The 19,513-nt window shown below is 42.2% G+C and overlaps 1 protein-coding gene across 1 annotated transcript in view; it reads right to left on the reverse strand.

Annotated features, from left to right (window-relative positions):
- LOC124025557 (sodium- and chloride-dependent GABA transporter 2-like) overlaps positions 1-18,459 on the reverse strand; it is a 23,444-nt gene extending 4,985 nt beyond the window's left edge. Inside the window, exons 1-7 of the mRNA XM_046338945.1 lie at positions 17,848-18,459; positions 15,913-16,053; positions 15,608-15,719; positions 15,352-15,396; positions 12,305-12,434; positions 11,906-12,040; positions 1,188-1,291 (exon numbers count right to left, since the gene is read on the reverse strand). Of these exons, the coding sequence (XP_046194901.1) occupies positions 1,188-1,291; positions 11,906-12,040; positions 12,305-12,434; positions 15,352-15,396; positions 15,608-15,719; positions 15,913-16,053; positions 17,848-17,857 (677 nt within the window). The 5' untranslated portion in view covers positions 17,858-18,459. The remainder of the gene's footprint in view (positions 1-1,187; positions 1,292-11,905; positions 12,041-12,304; positions 12,435-15,351; positions 15,397-15,607; positions 15,720-15,912; positions 16,054-17,847) is intronic.
- Positions 18,460-19,513: the final 1,054 nt, after the last annotated feature.

Below are 19,513 nucleotides of genomic sequence, written 5' to 3' on the forward strand. Positions count from 1 at the left end.
AACACAACAAGGTGTGTCAAATCACTATCACTCCCTGGAACACAACAAGGTGTGTCAAATCACTATCACTCCCTGGAACACAACAAGGTGTGTCAAATCACTATCACTCCCTGGAACACAACAAGGTGTGTCAAATCACTATCACTCCCTGGAACACAACAAGGTGTGTCAAATCACTATCACTCCCTGGAACACAACAAGGTGTGTCAAATCACTATCACTCCCTGGAACACAACAAGGTGTGTCAAATCACTATCACTCCCTGGAACACAACAAGGTGTGTCAAATCACTATCACTCCCTGGAACACAACAAGGTGTGTCAAATCACTATCACTCCCTGGAACACAACAAAGTGTGTCAAATCACTATACTCCCTGGAACACAACAAGGTGTGTCAAATCACTATCACTCCCTGGAACACAACAAGATGTGTCAAATCACTATCACTCCCTGGAACACAACAAGGTGTGTCAAATCACTATCACTCCCTGGAACACAACAAGGTGTGTCAAATCACTATCACTCCCTGGAACACAACAAGGTGTGTCAAATCACTATCGCTCCCTGGAACACAACAAGGTGTGTCAAATCACTATCACTCCCTGGAACACAACAAGGTGTGTAAAATCACTATCGCTCCCTGGAACACAACAAGGTGTGTAAAATCACTATCGCTCCCTGGAACACAACAAGGTGTGTAAAATCATTATCGCTTCCTGGAACACACAAGGTGTGTAAAATCACTATCACTCCCTGGAACACAACAAGGTGTGTGAAATCACTATCACTCACGTGAAGGTATTTCAGGTACTCTTGACTTAGTGTGGAGTTTGCACATTTGGAACCATTCCATTGGTTATATTGTACACAGCAAACTATATCAAGCATAGCTCAAGTGTTGAAAAACATGTGCCATGATGATGTGTTTGACCCAGGTCTATGTGATCCAATTCAAATAACGTCAAGAGGGACCTAGCATGCTACTCTAAATCAATGTGAGAGGATACCGTTTGGAAAGAAAAGAGATGTGCAGTTTTTCACTTTTGGGACTATTCCATTGGTTCCTTTCGTAAAGTGCAAACTAAATCAAGCACAGTTGACATACTTGAAAATGTTTTTGTTTTTATGTGACGATTCAAATAGAGTTTTGAAGGGGAAGCTGTGTGCAGTGGTGTGTCACACTGACTTTAAACAGTTGTTGTTGTACTTGTTGTAGCTGCCCAGAGAGGTGAGGACCCCCTGACATACAGCGTAGGAGAAAAACACCTGGGTCCCTGCGTCACGCCACACCTAGAGAGAGAGGGGAGAGGGATGGAGTTAGAGAGAGTCAGAGGGGTGGATGGAGGGAGGGGGATGGATGGATGTAGGAAGGGAGGAGAGAGAGAGAGAGAGAGAGAGAGAGAGAGAGAGAGAGAGAGAGAGAGAGAGAGAGAGAGAGAGAGAGAGAGAGAGAGAGAGAGAGAGAGAGAGAGAGAGAGAGAGAGAGAGAGAGAGAGAGAGAGAGAGAGAGAGAGAGAGTAGGAGAAAGAATGGGAGGCAAGGAAAGAGAGGGAGAGGGAGAGAGAGGGGGAGGCAAGGAGTGAAAGACAGGGGGAGGGATGGAGGGAGGAGAGAGGAGAGGGAATGAGGGAGGTAGGAAAGAGAGTGAGAGGGATGGAGATAGGGAGAAGAGAAAGAGAGAATGAGGGGGCAGAGTACAGGAAGAAATTATATCTATTCTACTGTCACATGTTCAGCTAATTTCACTCATTAAAGTAAACAAAAAACGGTCAGAACCATGTGGTTTTCATCAAATACATCTCATGTAGACCCATAAACCATTGGATACATTTCTCTGTCAAAGCTGACAACAATCAACTACAACTTGTGTAACATCAGGTTTGTCTAGGGCCAATAATCTGGGCTCTCTACTGTCTTTCTCAGGCCAACATCCATCTGTGTGTCCGTTCATGTGCATGTTTGTGTGTATGTATGGCTGCCTGTGTCTGCTTGCACTTCCTATGTGTGTGTGTTGACAACATCAACCCTCTCAGCAGACCCTCAGCAGACCCACTCATAGCAGCATCTGGTTAGTGTTAGCAGGAGGGCGATAGGGCCTGGGAGGCCTGCAGTCTGCCCCATAACAAAGTCCATTATCCATCCCAGTATAATCCACATACTACCACAGCCAGCTGGGATGGGCCCCTTCATTTCTCCTCTCTCTGTCTATACACAGACCCCTTAAGCTCTTCTGTCTATACACAGACCCCTTAAGCTCTTCTCTCTGTCTATATACAGCCCACTAAAGCTCTTCTCTCTGTCTATACACAGACCCCTAAACCTCTTCTCTCTGTTTATACACAGACCTCTAACCCTTTTCTCTCTGTTTATACACAGAGCCCTAAACCTCTTCTCACTGTTTATACAAAGAGCCCTAAACCTCTTCTCACTGTCTATACACGGGCCTCTAACCCTCTTCTCTCTGTTTATACACAGAGCCCTACACTTCTTCTCTCTGTTTATACACAGACCTCTAACCCTCTTCTCTCTGTTTATACACAGACCTGTAAACCTCTTCTCTCTGTTTATACACAGACCTGTAAACCTCTTCTCTCTGTTTATACACAGACCTCTAACCCTCTTCTCTCTGTTTATACACAGACCTGTAAACCTCTTCTCTCTGTTTATACACAGCCCACTAAAGCTCTTCTCTCTGTTTATACACAGAGCCCTAAACCTCTTCTCACTGTCTATACACAGACCTCTAACCCTCTTCTCTCAGTTTATACACAGAGCTCAAAACCTCTTCTCACTGTTTATACACAGAGCCCTAAACCTCTTCTCACTGTCTATACACAGGCCTCTAACCCTCTTCTCTCTGTTTATACACAGAGCCCTAAACCTCTTCTCTCTGTTTATACACAGACCTCTAACCCTCTTCTCTCTGTTTATACACAGAGCCCTAAACCTCTTCTCTCTGTTTATACACAGACCTCTAAACTAATACACAACCCTCACTCAAGACTTCTTCCCCAAATCCAAAATAAAACACATGGCATGCAGTCAAACACACATTTTCTCCCTGGTCTGTTCTTCAGCTGTGTCGGGACACAGAGTTACATAACCAATCATCACCCGGACCCTGAAGTGTATTCATTTGGCCACCGTTCCAGTCCAAGTAACTGGGGATTCCCACGCCAGCCCGTCCTCCTCTCAATCCTCCCCCAGGTCTCTAATTGCTTTAGCAACTTTTCTCACACCCTACACCTATGAACTTAAAGATGTTAGGTTTGTGACTATCCTTTTGTCCGCACATGATATGACACATCTGTCTTTGCGTATGTTTGCTGGGATACCTGGAAAGATGATGTTGTACAGTAATTTAGTTCTTTGAGAATCAGTGTTTTAGCCATAAGGTTAATTAACATAATATTATTCACCCTCCCCAATGTTGATGTCCTGCTCTCGCTACGGAAAAACAGCACGTTTCCGTTTAAAATAGACTAGTTGAAATATGATACAAAGAAACAAACTCACAACAGTCCATGACACTTCCCAAATACCCAGCAGGCTTCATCTGTCGCGGTTTGCACCCTTTTTGAGCCTACTCCTGATCCAACGAGCCCCACACAACAGGAAGCAAAGTTGGAGGATAGTTGACCCCTGAAACGAGGCTTGACCTCTCCAGGGACCGTGACACCGGACCCCAGAAGGCATCAGGTCACATGCCATGTTGTACTAAGGTCAAAGGTAATCCATACCAAAGAATGTCTCTTTTATGGGACTCTCTGGCACATAAAGAAATCGTCTGAATGCCTGAGTGTTTGACCGTTGCCAGTGACGTTCGGTCATTGGACTACGACCAAAGAGTATCTTAAATAAATGAGTGGGGAAAATAGAAAACTGACCCAAGATCAGCGTCTAGGGGCAACTTCATCCTGCTCCGGGAGGATGGTGTTTTTGTTACTGTGTGTTGATGTTATGGTGTGTTCGGGTTACTGTTTTAACTCTAAAGGTCTTGGTTTGCTTTTCTTGCTAAGATCCCAGTTCCGCTTTGGGATTGTGAGCAGAGAAAGAGAGAGAGAAAATGCTGGAGAACATCTTTCCTCTGTACTAGCATCTTCACTCCCTACTACCATCTTTATTCCCTACTACCATCTTTATTCCCTACTACCATCTTCACTCCCTACTACCATCTTTATTCCCTACGACCATCTTTATTCCCTACTACCATCTTTCCTCCCTACTACCATCTTTATTCCCTACTACCATCTTTCCTCCCTACTACCATCTTTATTCCCTACTACCATCTTTATTCCCTACTACCATCTTCACTCCCTACTACCATCTTTATTCCCTACGACCATCTTTATTCCCTACTACCATCTTTCCTCCCTACTACCATCTTTATTCCCTACTACCATCTTTCCTCCCTACTACCATCTTTATTCCCTACTACCATCTTTCCTCTCTACTACCATCTTTATTCCCTACTACCATCTTCACTCCCTACTACCATCTTTATTCCCTACGACCATCTTTATTCCCTACTACCATCTTTCCTCCCTACTACCATCTTTATTCCCTACTACCATCTTTCCTCCCTACTACCATCTTTATTCCCTACTACCATCTTTATTCCCTACTACCATCTTTATTCCCTACTACCATCTTTATTCCCTACTACCATCTTCACTCCCTACTACCATCTTTATTCCCTACTACCATCTTTATTCCCTACTACCATCTTTATTCCCTACTACCATCTTTATTCCCTACTACCATCTTTACTCCCTACTACCATCTTTATTCCCTACTACCATCTTTATTCCCTACTACCATCTTTATTCCCTACTACCATCTTTATTCCCTACTACCATCTTTATTCCCTACTACCATCTTTATTCCCTACGACCATCTTTATTCCCTACTACCATCTTTATTCCCTACGACCATCTTTATTCCCTACTACCATCTTTATTCCCTACTACCATCTTTATTCCCTACTACCATCTTTATTCCCTACTACCATCTTTATTCCCTACTACCATCTTTATTCCCTACTACCATCTTTATTCCCTACGACCATCTTTATTCCCTACGACCATCTTTATTCCCTACTACCATCTTTATTCCCTACTACCATCTTTATTCCCTACGACCATCTTTATTCCCTACTACCATCTTTATTCCCTACTACCATCTTTATTCCCTACGACCATCTTTATTCCCTACTACCATCTTTATTCCCTACGACCACATCTTTATTCCCTACGACCATCTTTATTCCCTACTACCATCTTTATTCCCTACTACCATCTTTATTCCCTACTACCATCTTTATTCCCTACGACCATCTTTATTCCCTACTACCATCTTTATTCCCTACTACCATCTTTATTCCCTACTACCATCTTTATTCCCTACGACCATCTTTATTCCCTACTACCATCTTTCTTCCCTACTACCATCTTTCCTCCCTACTACCATCTTTCCTCCCTACTACCATCTTTCCTCACTACTACCATCTTTCCTCTCTACTACCATCTTTCCTCCCTACTACCATCTTTCCTCCCTACTACCATCTTTCCTCCCTACTACCATCTTTCCTCTCTACTACCATCTTTATTCCCTACTACCATCTTTCCTCCCTACTACCATCTTTATTCCCTACTACCATCTTTATTCCCTACTACCATCTTTCCTCCCTACTACCATCTTTATTCCCTACTACCATCTTTCCTCCCTACTACCATCTTCATTCCCTACTACCATCTTTCCTCCCTACTACCATCTTTCCTCCATACTACCATCTTTCCTCCCTACTACCATCTTTATTCCCTACTACCATCTTTCCTCCCTACTACCATCTTTCCTCCCTACTACCATCTTTCCTCTCTACTACCATCTTTATTCCCTACTACCATCTTTCCTCCCTACTACCATCTTTATTCCCTACTACCATCTTTCCTCCCTACTACCATCTTTATTCCCTACTACCATCTTTCCTCCCTACTACCATCTTTATTCCCTACTACCATCTTTCCTCCCTACTACCATCTTTCCTCCCTACTACCATCTTTCCTCCCTACTACCATCTTTCCTCCCTACTACCATATTTCCTCTCTACTACCATCTTTCCTCCCTACTACCATCTTTCCTCCCTACTACCATCTTTATTCCCTACCATCTTTCCTCCCTACTACCATCTTTCCTCCCTACTACCATCTTTCCTCCCTACTACCATCTTTCCTATCTACTACCATCTATCCTCTCTTATACCATCTTCCCTCCCTACTACCATCTTTCCTCCCTACTACCATCTTTCCTCTCTACTACCATCTTTCCTCAATACTACCATCTTTCCTCCCTACTACCATCTTTCCTCTCTACTACCATCTTTATTCCCTACTACCATCTTTCCTCCCTACTACCATCTTTATTTTACCATCTTTCCTCCCTACTACCATCTTTATTCCCTACTACCATCTTTATTCCCTACTACCATCTTTATTCCCTACTACCATCTTTCCTCTCTACTACCATCTTCACTCCCTACTACCATCTTTATTCCCTACGACCATCTTTATTCCCTACTACCATCTTTCCTCCCTACTACCATCTTTATTCCCTACTACCATCTTTCCTCCCTACTACCATCTTTATTCCCTACTACCATCTTTATTCCCTACTACCATCTTTATTTTACCATCTTTATTCCCTACTACCATCTTCTTCTACCATCCTTACCATCTTTATTCCCTACTACCATCTTTATTCCTCCATCTTTATTCCCTACTACCATCTTTACTACCCTCCCTACTACCATCTTTATTCCCTACTACCATCTTTATTCCCTACGACCATCTTTATTCCCTACTACCATCTTTATTCCCTACTACCATCTTTATTCCCTACTACCATCTTTACTACCATCTTTATTCCCTACTACCATCTTTATTCCCTACTACCATCTTTATTCCCTACTACCATCTTTATTCCCTACTACCATCTTTATTCCCTACTACCATCTTTATTCCCTACTACCATCTTTATTCCCTACTACCATCTTTATTCCCTACTACCATCTTTATTCCCTACTACCATCTTTATTCTACGACCATCTTTATTCCCTACTACCATCTTTATTCCCTACTACCATCTTTACTACCATCTTTATTCCCTACTACCATCTTTATTCCCTACTACCATCTTTATTCCCTACCATCTTTATTTCGACCTCCCTACTACCATCTTTTCCTCCATCTTTACTACCATCTTTATTCCCTACTACCATCTTTATTCCCTACTACCATCTTTATTCCCTACTCATCTTTATTCCCTACTACCATCTTTATTTACTACCATCTTTATTCCCTACTACCATCTTTATTTCTACCATCTTTATTCCCTACTACCATCTTTATTCCCTACCATCTTTATTCCCTACTACCATCTTTATTCCATCTTTATTCCCTACGACCATCTTTATTCCCTACTACCATCTTTACCATCTTTATTCCCTACTACCATCTTTATTCCCTACGACCATCTTTATTCCCTACTACCATCTTTATTCCCTACTACCATCTTTATTCCCTACTACCATCTTTATTCCCTACGACCATCTTTATTCCCTACTACCATCTTTCCTCCCTACTACCATCATCCCTACTACCATCTTTCCTCCCTACTACCATCTTTCTCACTTACCATCCCTACTACCATCTTTCCTCCCTACTACCATCTTTCCTCCCTACTACCATCTTTCCTCCCTACTACCATCTTTCCTTCTACTACCATCTTTATTCCCTACTACCATCTTTTCCTCCCTACTACCATCTTTATTCCCTACTACCATCTTTATTCCCTACTACCATCTTTCCTCCCTACTACCATCTTTATTCCCTACTACCATCTTTCCTCCCTACTACCATCTTATTCCCTACTACCATCTTTCCTTCTACTACCACCATCTTTATTCCTCCCTACTACCATCTTTATTCCCTACTACCATCTTTCCTCCCTACTACCATCTTTCCTCCCTACTACCATCTTTTTATTCCCTACTACCATCTTTCCTCCCTACTACCATCTTTATTCCCTACTACCATCTTTCCTCCCTACTACCATCTTTATTCCCTACTACCATCTTTCCTCCCTACTACCATCTTTATTCCCTACTACCATCTCCCTTACCATCTTTCCTCCCTACTACCATCTTTCCTCCCTACTACCATTTTTCCCTACTACCTACTACCATCTTTCCTCCCTACTACCATCTACCATCTTTATTCCCTACTGCCATCTTTCCTCCCTACTACCATCTTTCCTCCCTACTACCATCTTTCCTCCCTACTACCATCTTTCCTATCTACTACCATCTATCCTCTCTTATACCATCTTCCTCCCTACTACCATCTTTCCTCCCTACTACCATCTTTCCTCTCTACTACCATCTTTCCTCAATACTACCATCTTTCCTCCCTACTACCATCTTTCCTCTCTACTACCATCTTTATTCCCTACTACCATCTTTCCTCCCTACTACCATCTTTATTCCCTACTACCATCTTTCCTCCCTACTACCATCTTTATTCCCTACTACCATCTTTATTCCCTACTACCATCTTTATTCCCTACTACCATCTTTATCTACTACCATCTTCACTCCCTACTACCATCTTTATTCCCTACGACCATCTTTATTCCTACTACCATCTTTCCTCCCTACTACCATCTTTATTCCCTACTACCATCTTTCCTCCCTACTACCATCTTTATTCCTACTACCATCTTTATTCCCTACTACCATCTTTATTCCCTACTACCATCTTTATTCCTACTACCATCTTTACCATCTTTATTCCCTACTACCATCTTTATTCCCTACTACCATCATCTTTATTCCCTACTACCATCTTTCCCTACTACCATCTTTATTCCCTACTACCATCTTTATTCCCTACGACCATCTTTATTCCCTACTACCATCTTTATTCCCTACTACCATCTTTATTCCCTACTACCATCTTTATTCCCTACGACCATCTTTATTCCCTACTACCATCTTTATTCCCTACTACCATCTTTATTCCCTACTACCATCTTTATTCCCTACTACCATCTTTATTCCCCTACCATCTTTATTCCCTACTACCATCTTTATTCCCTACTACCATCTTTATTCCCTACGACCATCTTTATTCCCTACTACCATCTTTATTCCTACGACCATCTTTACTACGACCATCTTTATTCCCTACTACCATCTTTATTCCCTACGACCATCTTTATTCCCTACGACCATCTTTATTCCTACTCCATCTTTACTACCATCTTTATTCCCTACGACCATCTTTATTCCCTACTACCATCTTTATTCCCTACGACCATCTTTATTCCCTACTACCATCTTTATTCCCTACTACCATCTTTATTCCCTACTACCATCTTTATTCCCTTACCATCCCTACTACCATCTTTATTCCCTACTACCATCCTACTACCATCTTTATTCCCTACTACCATCTTTATTCCCTACGACCATCTTTATTCCCTACTACCATCTTTCCTCCCTACTACCATCTTTCCTCCCTACTACCATCTTTCCTCCCTACTACCATCTTTCCTCACTACTACCATCTTTCCTCTCTACTACCATCTTTCCTCCCTACTACCATCTTTCCTCCCTACTACCATCTTTCCTCCCTACTACCATCTTTCCTCTCTACTACCATCTTTATTCCCTACTACCATCTTTCCTCCCTACTACCATCTTTATTCCCTACTACCATCTTTATTCCCTACTACCATCTTTCCTCCCTACTACCATCTTTATTCCCTACTACCATCTTTCCTCCCTACTACCATCTTCATTCCCTACTACCATCTTTCCTCCCTACTACCATCTTTCCTCCATACTACCATCTTTCCTCCCTACTACCATCTTTATTCCCTACTACCATCTTTCCTCCCTACTACCATCTTTCCTCCCTACTACCATCTTTCCTCTCTACTACCATCTTTATTCCCTACTACCATCTTTCCTCCCTACTACCATCTTTATTCCCTACTACCATCTTTCCTCCCTACTACCATCTTTATTCCCTACTACCATCTTTCCTCCCTACTACCATCTTTATTCCCTACTACCATCTTTCCTCCCTACTACCATCTTTCCTCCCTACTACCATCTTTCCTCCCTACTACCATCTTTCCTCCCTACTACCATATTTCCTCTCTACTACCATCTTTCCTCCCTACTACCATCTTTCCTCCCTACTACCATCTTTATTCCCTACTGCCATCTTTCCTCCCTACTACCATCTTTCCTCCCTACTACCATCTTTCCTCCCTACTACCATCTTTCCTATCTACTACCATCTATCCTCTCTTATACCATCTTCCCTCCCTACTACCATCTTTCCTCCCTACTACCATCTTTCCTCTCTACTACCATCTTTCCTCAATACTACCATCTTTCCTCCCTACTACCATCTTTCCTCTCTACTACCATCTTTATTCCCTACTACCATCTTTCCTCCCTACTACCATCTTTATTCCCTACTACCATCTTTCCTCCCTACTACCATCTTTATTCCCTACTACCATCTTTATTCCCTACTACCATCTTTATTCCCTACTACCATCTTTCCTCTCTACTACCATCTTTCCTCCCTACTACCATCTTTATTCCCTACTACCATCTTTCCTCCCTACTACCATCTTTCCTCCCTACTATCATCTTTCCTCCCTACTACCATCTTTCCTCCCTACTACCATCTTTCCTCTCTACTACCATCTTTATTCCCTAAGACCATCTTTCCTCCCTACTACCATCTTTATTCCCTACTACCATCTTTATTCCCTACTACCATCTTTCCTCCCACCACCATCTTTATTCCCTACTACCATCTTTATTCCCTACTACCATCTTTCCTCTATACTACCATCTTTCCTTCCTACTACCATCTTTCCTCCCTACTACCATCTTTCCTCCCTACTACCATATTTCCTCTCTACTACCATCTTTCCTCCCTACTACCATCTTTTCTCCCTACTACCATATTTCCTCTCTACTACCATCTTTCCTCCAGACTACCATCTTTCCTCCCTACTACCATCTTTCCTCCCTACTACCATCTTTCCTATCTACTACCATCTATCCTCTCTTATACCATCTTCCCTCCCTACTACCATCTTTCCTCCCTACTACCATCTTTCCTCTCTACTACCATCTTTCCTCAATACTACCATCTTTCCTCCCTACTACCATCTTTCCTCTCTACTACCATCTTTATTCCCTACGACCATCTTTATTCCCTACTACCATCTTTCCTCCCTACTACCATCTTTCCTCTCTACTACCATCTTTATTCCCTACGACCATCTTTATTCACTACTACCATCTTTATTCCCTACTACCATCTTTATTCCCTACTACCATCTTCACTCCCTACTACCATCTTTCCTCCCTACTACCATCTTTCCTCCCTACTACCATCTTTCCTCCCTACTATCATCTTTCCTATCTACTACCATCTATCCTCTCTTATACCATCTTCCCTCCCTACTACCATCTTTCCTCCCTACTACCATCTTTCCTCTCTACTACCATCTTTCCTCAATACTACCATCTTTCCTCCCTACTACCATCTTTCCTCTCTACTACCATCTTTATTCCCTACTACCATCTTTCCTCCCTACTACCATCTTTATTCCCTACTACCATCTTTCCTCCCTACTACCATCTTTATTCCCTACTACCATCTTTCCTCCCTACTACCATCTTTATTCCCTACTACCATCTTTCCTCTCTACTACCATCTTTCCTCTCTACTACCATCTTTCCTTCCTACTACCATCTTTCCTTCCTACTACCATCTTTCCTCCCTACTACCATCCCTGTCCCATCAGTCTTACCCCAGGTTCCAAGATCTTGTCCATTTGAGGCCAGAGATAGTACTTTATGCCCTCTCCAGCCCCTGGTAGAGTCACACCTCGGATAAACAGGATGAAGAGCATCAGGTAGGGGAACGTTGCTGTGAAGTACACCACCTGTGGTCACACATGAAGATACACTTGAACAGACAGACAGACAGACAGACAGACAGACAGACAGACAGACAGACAGACAGACAGACAGACAGACAGACAGACAGACAGACAGACAGACAGACAGACAGACAGACAGACAGACAGACAGACAGACAGACAGACAGACAGACAGACACACACACACACACACACACACACACACACACACACACACACACACACACACACACACGTGGGAGGCTGTATGGGAGGCTGCCAGCTCACCTTGCCTGTAGATTTGACTCCCTTCCAGATGCAGAAGTAGCAGATGATCCAGGCCAGCAGCAGACAGAGAGCCAGGTCCCAATGTACAGCACCCAGCGACACATGATCTGACGTCCTCAACACCCGACGACTGGGGAACAACACACACACACACGAATGCACACACACACACACACACACACAAACACACACACATGAATGTACACACACAAACCAGTCTGGTCAGTAAGACGTTTAGACCATGGCGCCACGACAGTTCACAAATGTTTAGCAACAAGGGAGAGTATGATTATGATAAATGGAAAAAGCGCTTTTTATTTCATTATTATTTCGTTTTATGCTTTCCCCAAACCGTAACCCTAACCGTAACCCTAACCGTAACCCTAATCGTAACCCTAACCGTAACCCAAACCGTAACCCTAACCGTAACCCTAACCGTAACCCTCACCTTAACCCTAACCTTAACCCTAACCGTAACCATTTGGAATGAATACCTAACCGTAACCATTTGGAATGAATACCTAACCGTAACCATTTGGAATGAATACCTAACCGTAACCATTTGGAATGAATACCTAACCGTAACCCTAACCGTAACCCTAATCGTAACCCTAACCGTAACCCTAACCGTAACCATTTGGAATGAATACCTAACCGTAACCATTTGGAATGAATACCTAACCGTAACCCTAACCGTAACCCTAATCGTAACCCTAACCGTAACCCTAACCGTAACCCTCACCTTAACCCTAACCATAACCCTAACCTTAACCCTAACCTTAACCCTAACCGTAACCCTAACCGTAACCCTAACCTTAACCCTAACCTTAACCCTAACCTTAACCCTAACCGTAACCCTAACCGTAACCCTAACCGTAACCATTTGGAATGAATACCTAACCGTAACCATTTGGAATGAATACCTAACCGTAACCCTAACCGTAACCCTAACCGTAACCCTAACCGTAACCCTAACCTTAACCCTAACCGTAACCCTAACCGTAACCCTAACCGTAACCCTAACCGTAACCCTAACCGTAACCCTAACCGTAACCATTTGGAATGAATACCTAACCGTAACCTAACCTTAACCCTAACCGTAACCCTAACCGTAACCCTAACCTTAACCCTAACCGTAACCCTAACCGTAACCCTCACCTTAACCCTAACCTTAACCCTAACCGTAACCATTTGGAATGAATACCTAACCGTAACCATTTGGAATGAATACCTAACCGTAACCCTAACCGTAACCCTAATCGGAACCCTAACCGTAACCCTAACCGTAACCCTCATTTAAATAAATAACCCTAACCTTAACCCTAACCTTAACCTTAACCCTAACCGTAACCCTAACCGTAACCCTAATTTAAATAACCTTAACCCTAACCTTAATTTGGAATAAATAACCCTAACCGTAACCATTTGGAATGAATACCTAACCGTAACCATTTGGAATGAATACCTAACCGTAACCCTAATGAACCCTAACCGTAACCCTAACCGTAACCCTAACCTTTGGAATGAATAACCTAACCTAACCGTAACCCTAACCGTAACCTAACCTAATCACCTTAACCTAACCTTAACCCTAACCGTAACCATTTGGAATGAATACCTAACCGTAACCATTTGGAATGAATACCTAACCGTAACCATTTGGAATGAATACCTAACCGTAACCATTTGGAATGAATACCTAACCGTAACCCTAACCGTAACCATTTGGAATGAATACCTAACCTTAACCCTAACCGTAACCATTTGGAATGAATCCCTAACCGTAACCCTAACCGTAACCATTTGTAACCCTAACCTTAACCCTAACCGTAACCATTTGGAATGAATACCTAACCGTAACCATTTGGAATGAATACCTAAACGTAACCCTTTTAGTTGTTTCTGTTTTAACCTAGTAACCATGCAGAATTAACCCACTCATCAAATTACGTCAAATCCCAATACCATGACCCTCTATGTACTACATATCATCTTAGACATGGTGTTTTATTTCAGAGATCCTCTCCCCACACAAATCTAACCTAAACAAATTCACAGCGACAGCCGACCGACAGAAAGACACGTGTTCTTTTTGTCACGTTCTGACCTTTATTTCCTGTGTTTTGTATTTAGTTAGTATGGTCAGGGCGTGAGTTGGGTGGGCAGTCTATGTTTGTTTTTCTAGGTTTTGGGAATTTCTATGTGTCGGCCTAGTATGGTTCTCAATCAGAGGCAGGTGTCATTAGTTGTCTCTGATTGAGAATCATACTTAGGTAGCCTGGGTTTCACTGTGTGTTTGTGGGTGATTGTTCCTGTCTCTGTGTTTGCACCAGATAGGACTGTTTTAGGTTTTCTCACGTTTGTTGTTTTTGTTAGTTATCTCATGTGTAGTTTCTTTATAAATTAAAGAACATGAATAACCACCATGCTGCTTTTTGGTCCGCTTCTCTTTCGCCAGAAAACCCTTACACTTTTTCCAACTTTATAGTCTCCATATGGAGCCTCTGCACGAATACAGAGACAAAATAGCATCGGCATGATAGATACAGATGTTCCATTTTCCCCACTTTAGTTTATAAGGTTTTAGTTTAGGCTTTGAACCCCAAAGAAAGGACACATATTGTTCTCATTTAGTAGAAAATGCTTTAGAGTGCTGTTCTCAGCCCATTTCCCAATCCTGCACCACCCGGAAACCCCATCAGGAATGTATCATGTGGGAAGAACCATGGCCTATCACGGAATCACCAGACTAGTCTGACGAAACAACAACACTCAATTTGAACACAAAATAATCCTTGTCGAGCACTCTAATTGGTTGTTTTATGGTTCCCTCCGGGCTGTAATTGGCTAATTTCCCTTACCCGGTGTTCTGCTGGGCCGTTGGGTGGGCCCTATATTGTCTGTCAGCGTGACTCATCATTATCTGTGTGTGTGTGTGTGTGTGTGTGTGTGTGTGTGTGTGTGTGTGTGTGTGTGTGTGTGTGTGTGTGTGTGTGTGTGTGTGTGTGCGTGTGTATTTCAGAAGTTATGATTGGTTTCAAACTTACGCCCAAAACTCCTCCTCAGGAGATGTGATCTTCATGGTTTCATTACTGAAAGAGAAAGAGGGGTTTAAACCAATGAAAAAGCAGTGAGAAATAGCTAAATGAACCACAATACAGTCATCTCAATGTCTGCATGACTGCACCTCATCAACACCCAGTGTATCTTCATCAACACCCAGTGTATCTTCATCAACACCCAGTGTATCTTCATCAACACCCAGTGTATCTGATATCTTCAAAGTACAATAAGGAGGCCTACCTCAACATATTGTAGTCATTATATTCAGTCTGGTTGTGAAGGAAGGACCAGTCTGAGTCCAACTGGGAGAGGTGTGGGTTCAACAACATGGAACTCAAATTATGACAGTTCTCTGTGAGAATGTTAGAGAGAGAGAGAGAGAGAGAGAGAGAGAGAGAGAGAGAGAGAGAGAGAGAGAGAGAGAGAGAGAGAGAGAGAGAGAGAGAGAGAGAGAGAGAGAGAGAGAGAGTAAGTATGTGCACATACATACGTGCCCGTGTGTCTATGTCTACGTGTGTGTCTGTGTCTGTGTTCAGTTCTTGTACCAGTATTCCACTCATTGTCACAGGTGGACCAGGGCAGTGGATTCCTGAAGGAGTTGAATAGGTAGAACAGACCCCAGGCTAGCACCACTATGTAATAGATGTTCAAGTACGCCACAATCACTTGGGATGCAATTCCCACTCCTATAGACGGAAAAGCAAAGGCAGGTTAACATTTGATAAGGTGACTGTTCTTTAAATAACTTAGTAACTTAGCACAGTGGTCAAACCATGGATCTGGAGAACTACAGGGCGTGCAGGCTTTTGGTTCAGCCCAGCACTACAATACCTAAATAAACAAACGTGTCATTGAGACTTTGTTAAGTTGAATCGGGAGTGTTAGTACTGGGCTGGAACAAAAGCCTGCTTAATACCTAGCAAATTACAGTTAGATATAGAAAATGTGAAATGTATTTGTTTTCAATCAATGTCTTTGTATACAGCAGCATCTCATGAGTTTAGCCTGAAAGAACACATTTGAATCCCTGTTTTAACTAGCATAAGGCCCGATTCCCAGACACAAATAATGGATAGTCCTGTACTAAAAAGCCATTTTAACGGTTATGAATGTAATCTACGTAATCCCCAAAAGTAATTACTATCATGAACTATAACTAGTAATGCTGCATACTCCAAGAAAGGCTACAATCTCACCTTTCTGGCAAGAATAGTTATACATTGCTGAGGTGTCGTCACTTTTGAAGATACAAGCTGAAGTACACAGTAGAAGTATCATGAAAGTATAAAAATACGAAATATTTTATATTGTGTATTTCCTATTCAATAGAACTGTATGAATATGGCTTGAAATGATACATGCTTTCGAAAATATAATATAATCAAATTATACAACAACTAACTATAAGATTCCACTTTCCTTATAACTGTAAAATACATATTTGTATGTTGAGTGTTAGAGAAAATGTGAATATTTTCTAAAGGTCTCTCTTGATCAAAACGTCTTCCCCATCGCTACCCCCATCGCTACCCCCATCACTGTGAACGTCTCACTGAGCCCATTTAGAACTTGCCTTTCATCTCGTATCAATCTTGTACGTCTGTTACAAGCAGAAAGTGTTTTTTTGTTTAAAATGTATGAATTATTTTAATTTCCTGTCAATAAATCAATCTCTGAATGTGGTACAGCGACGAAACCCCTCTCTCCTTCTGCGCTACAATGTAAGGACTCCAAGCATATGTGTTGTTAGTGGCTGTGATGTAGGGTTCAGCCTGGAGTTGATGGACAGTCAGAAGAGCGAATAAAATGGTAGGAGGGACACCCCACATATACTCCTGTGTCCGTGAGATTCAGGGCTACTGCTCAATGCAAGCCATTTCAACCTATGCTGCCCACAGATCAATTTATCAGTGAAAATGTCAGTCGGAAACGATACCAGAACCACGCAGGTCCCCAAAACAGGGGACTTGACATCTATTAATAAAGAAGACTGCTACAAGCTCTCACAGTCTCACGTCAAATGTCAAATTTCGAAGCTGTTCCAAATGTCACATTTTTAAGTGTTTAAGGTTAAGTTTAGGCATTAACTCTGTATTTTTAAGGTTAGGCATTAACTCCAGAATACTTAAGGTAAGGGTTAAGGTTTGGGTTACACTTAAAACAAAAATATCAGAAACCACTTTCTTTCTGGATTCGAACATGTTACTTTTGGAACCCAAGGCAGATGCTTACGTCCATCCACAAGGCCCTAGCAAAACTAGCAAAACCAGCAAAACCGAAACCTACTTAAAGGTAACAGCTCTCACTGTTGCCCCTAGTGGCTGGTTTCTACATCATCTCCGTCATCCTCAGACATGGATGGATGTCGAATATGGACTTGTATCATGGGTGGCCTGACTGGAAGATTCACCATAGGCTAAATCTGTGTCTGGGGAACTGGCCCATTATGTAATAATGTAAGGAGCAGACAGAGTGATCACCTTCGAACATGGGACATATCTTCCTCCAGGCTGTGACCCCGCCCTCGCTGGTGTACTGGCCCAATGCCGTCTCCAGGAAGAACACAGGGATACCACAGAAGAAGAGGAAGACAAAGTACGGGATGAAGAAGACACCTGTGGAGGGTTAAAAACACCAGTGAAGAAGAGTGTTTACTGTATGAAAGGTGTGTTACTATGGTAAATGGTTGAATAGAACAGCAGGAAGGATCCAAGGATTAAGCCATTGAGATGAATGACAAAACATTTGGTGTGAATAGACTAAGGAAATGCTTATTGACATTTCAGTTGTGTGATGATGCGGTATTGCTGTACAGTAGTTAGCACATGTTCTTTAGCTACGAGTCCATGAAAAGAGTTGACAGCTGAATAGATATCCTTCATAAGGAAATGAATGAACTTTCCAGTGGATACAGAGAGCCTTTGAGGCTGCACAAAAGCAATCGCAGGCCTGGTATCCTTTTTTTTTTAGGATGCATACATCTTTTGTTGCTCACAGAATATTAGAGGTGAAGCTCCGCTAAGAGTCAACTCCCTCGGGAAACATCTTTCTTATCTCTCTCTCTCTCTCTCTTTCTCTCAATTCAATAAAAAAAAATGTGAACAGTAAATATTACACTCACAAGTTCCAAAAGAATAAAGACATTTCAAATGTCCTATAATGTCTATACTGTATACAGTGTTGTAATGATGTGCAAATAGTTCAAGTCAAAAAGGGAGGAAAAAAATAAGCAACATAAATATGGGTTGTATTTACAATGGCATTTGTTATTCACTGGTTGCTCTTTTCTTGTGGCAACAGGTCACCAATCTTGCAGCTGTGATTGCAGACTGTGGTATTTCACCCAATAGATATGGGAGTTAATCAAAATGTTATTTGTTTTTCGTATTCTTTGTGGGTCTGTGAGGTCTGAGGGAAATATTTGTCTCTAATATGGTCACATATTTGGCAGGAGGTTAGGAAGTGCAGCTCAGTTTCCACCTCATTTTGTGGGCAGTGAGCACACAGCCTGTCTTCTCTTGAGAGCCATGTCTGCCTGCGGCAACCTTTCTCAATGGCAAGGCTATGCTCACTGAGTCTGTACATAGTCAAAGCTTTCCTTAATTTTAGGTCAGTCACAGTGGTCAGGTATTCTGCCGCTGTGTACTCTCTGTGTAGGGTCAAATAGCATTCTAGATTGCTCCCTTTTTTGTTAATTCATTCCAATGTGTCAGGTAATTATCTTTTTGTTTTTTCATGATTTGTTTGAGTCTAATTGTGTTGCTGTCCTGGGGCTCTGTGGGGTCTGTTTGTGTTTGTGAAAAGAGCCCCAGGACCAGCTTGCTTAGGGGACTCTACTCCAGGTTCATCTAATCCCTCTATCTCTCACTTTCTTTCTCTCTCTCTGTCTCTCTCACACACACACTCTCTCTCATTCTCTGATGATCTCTCTCTCACACACTCTCTCTCATTCTCTGATGATCAATTACTCTCTCACACACTCTCTCTCATTCTCTGATGATCAATTACTCTCTCACACACTCTCTCTCATTCTCTGATGATCAATTACTCTCTCACACACTCTCTCTCATTCTCTGATGATCAATTACTCTCTCACACACTCTCTCTCATTCTCTGATGATCAATTACTCTCTCACACACTCTCTC

The sequence above is a fragment of the Oncorhynchus gorbuscha genome, unplaced genomic scaffold (genome assembly GCF_021184085.1).
Source record: "Oncorhynchus gorbuscha isolate QuinsamMale2020 ecotype Even-year unplaced genomic scaffold, OgorEven_v1.0 Un_scaffold_2286, whole genome shotgun sequence".
Taxonomy (NCBI): Eukaryota; Metazoa; Chordata; class Actinopteri; order Salmoniformes; family Salmonidae; genus Oncorhynchus; species Oncorhynchus gorbuscha.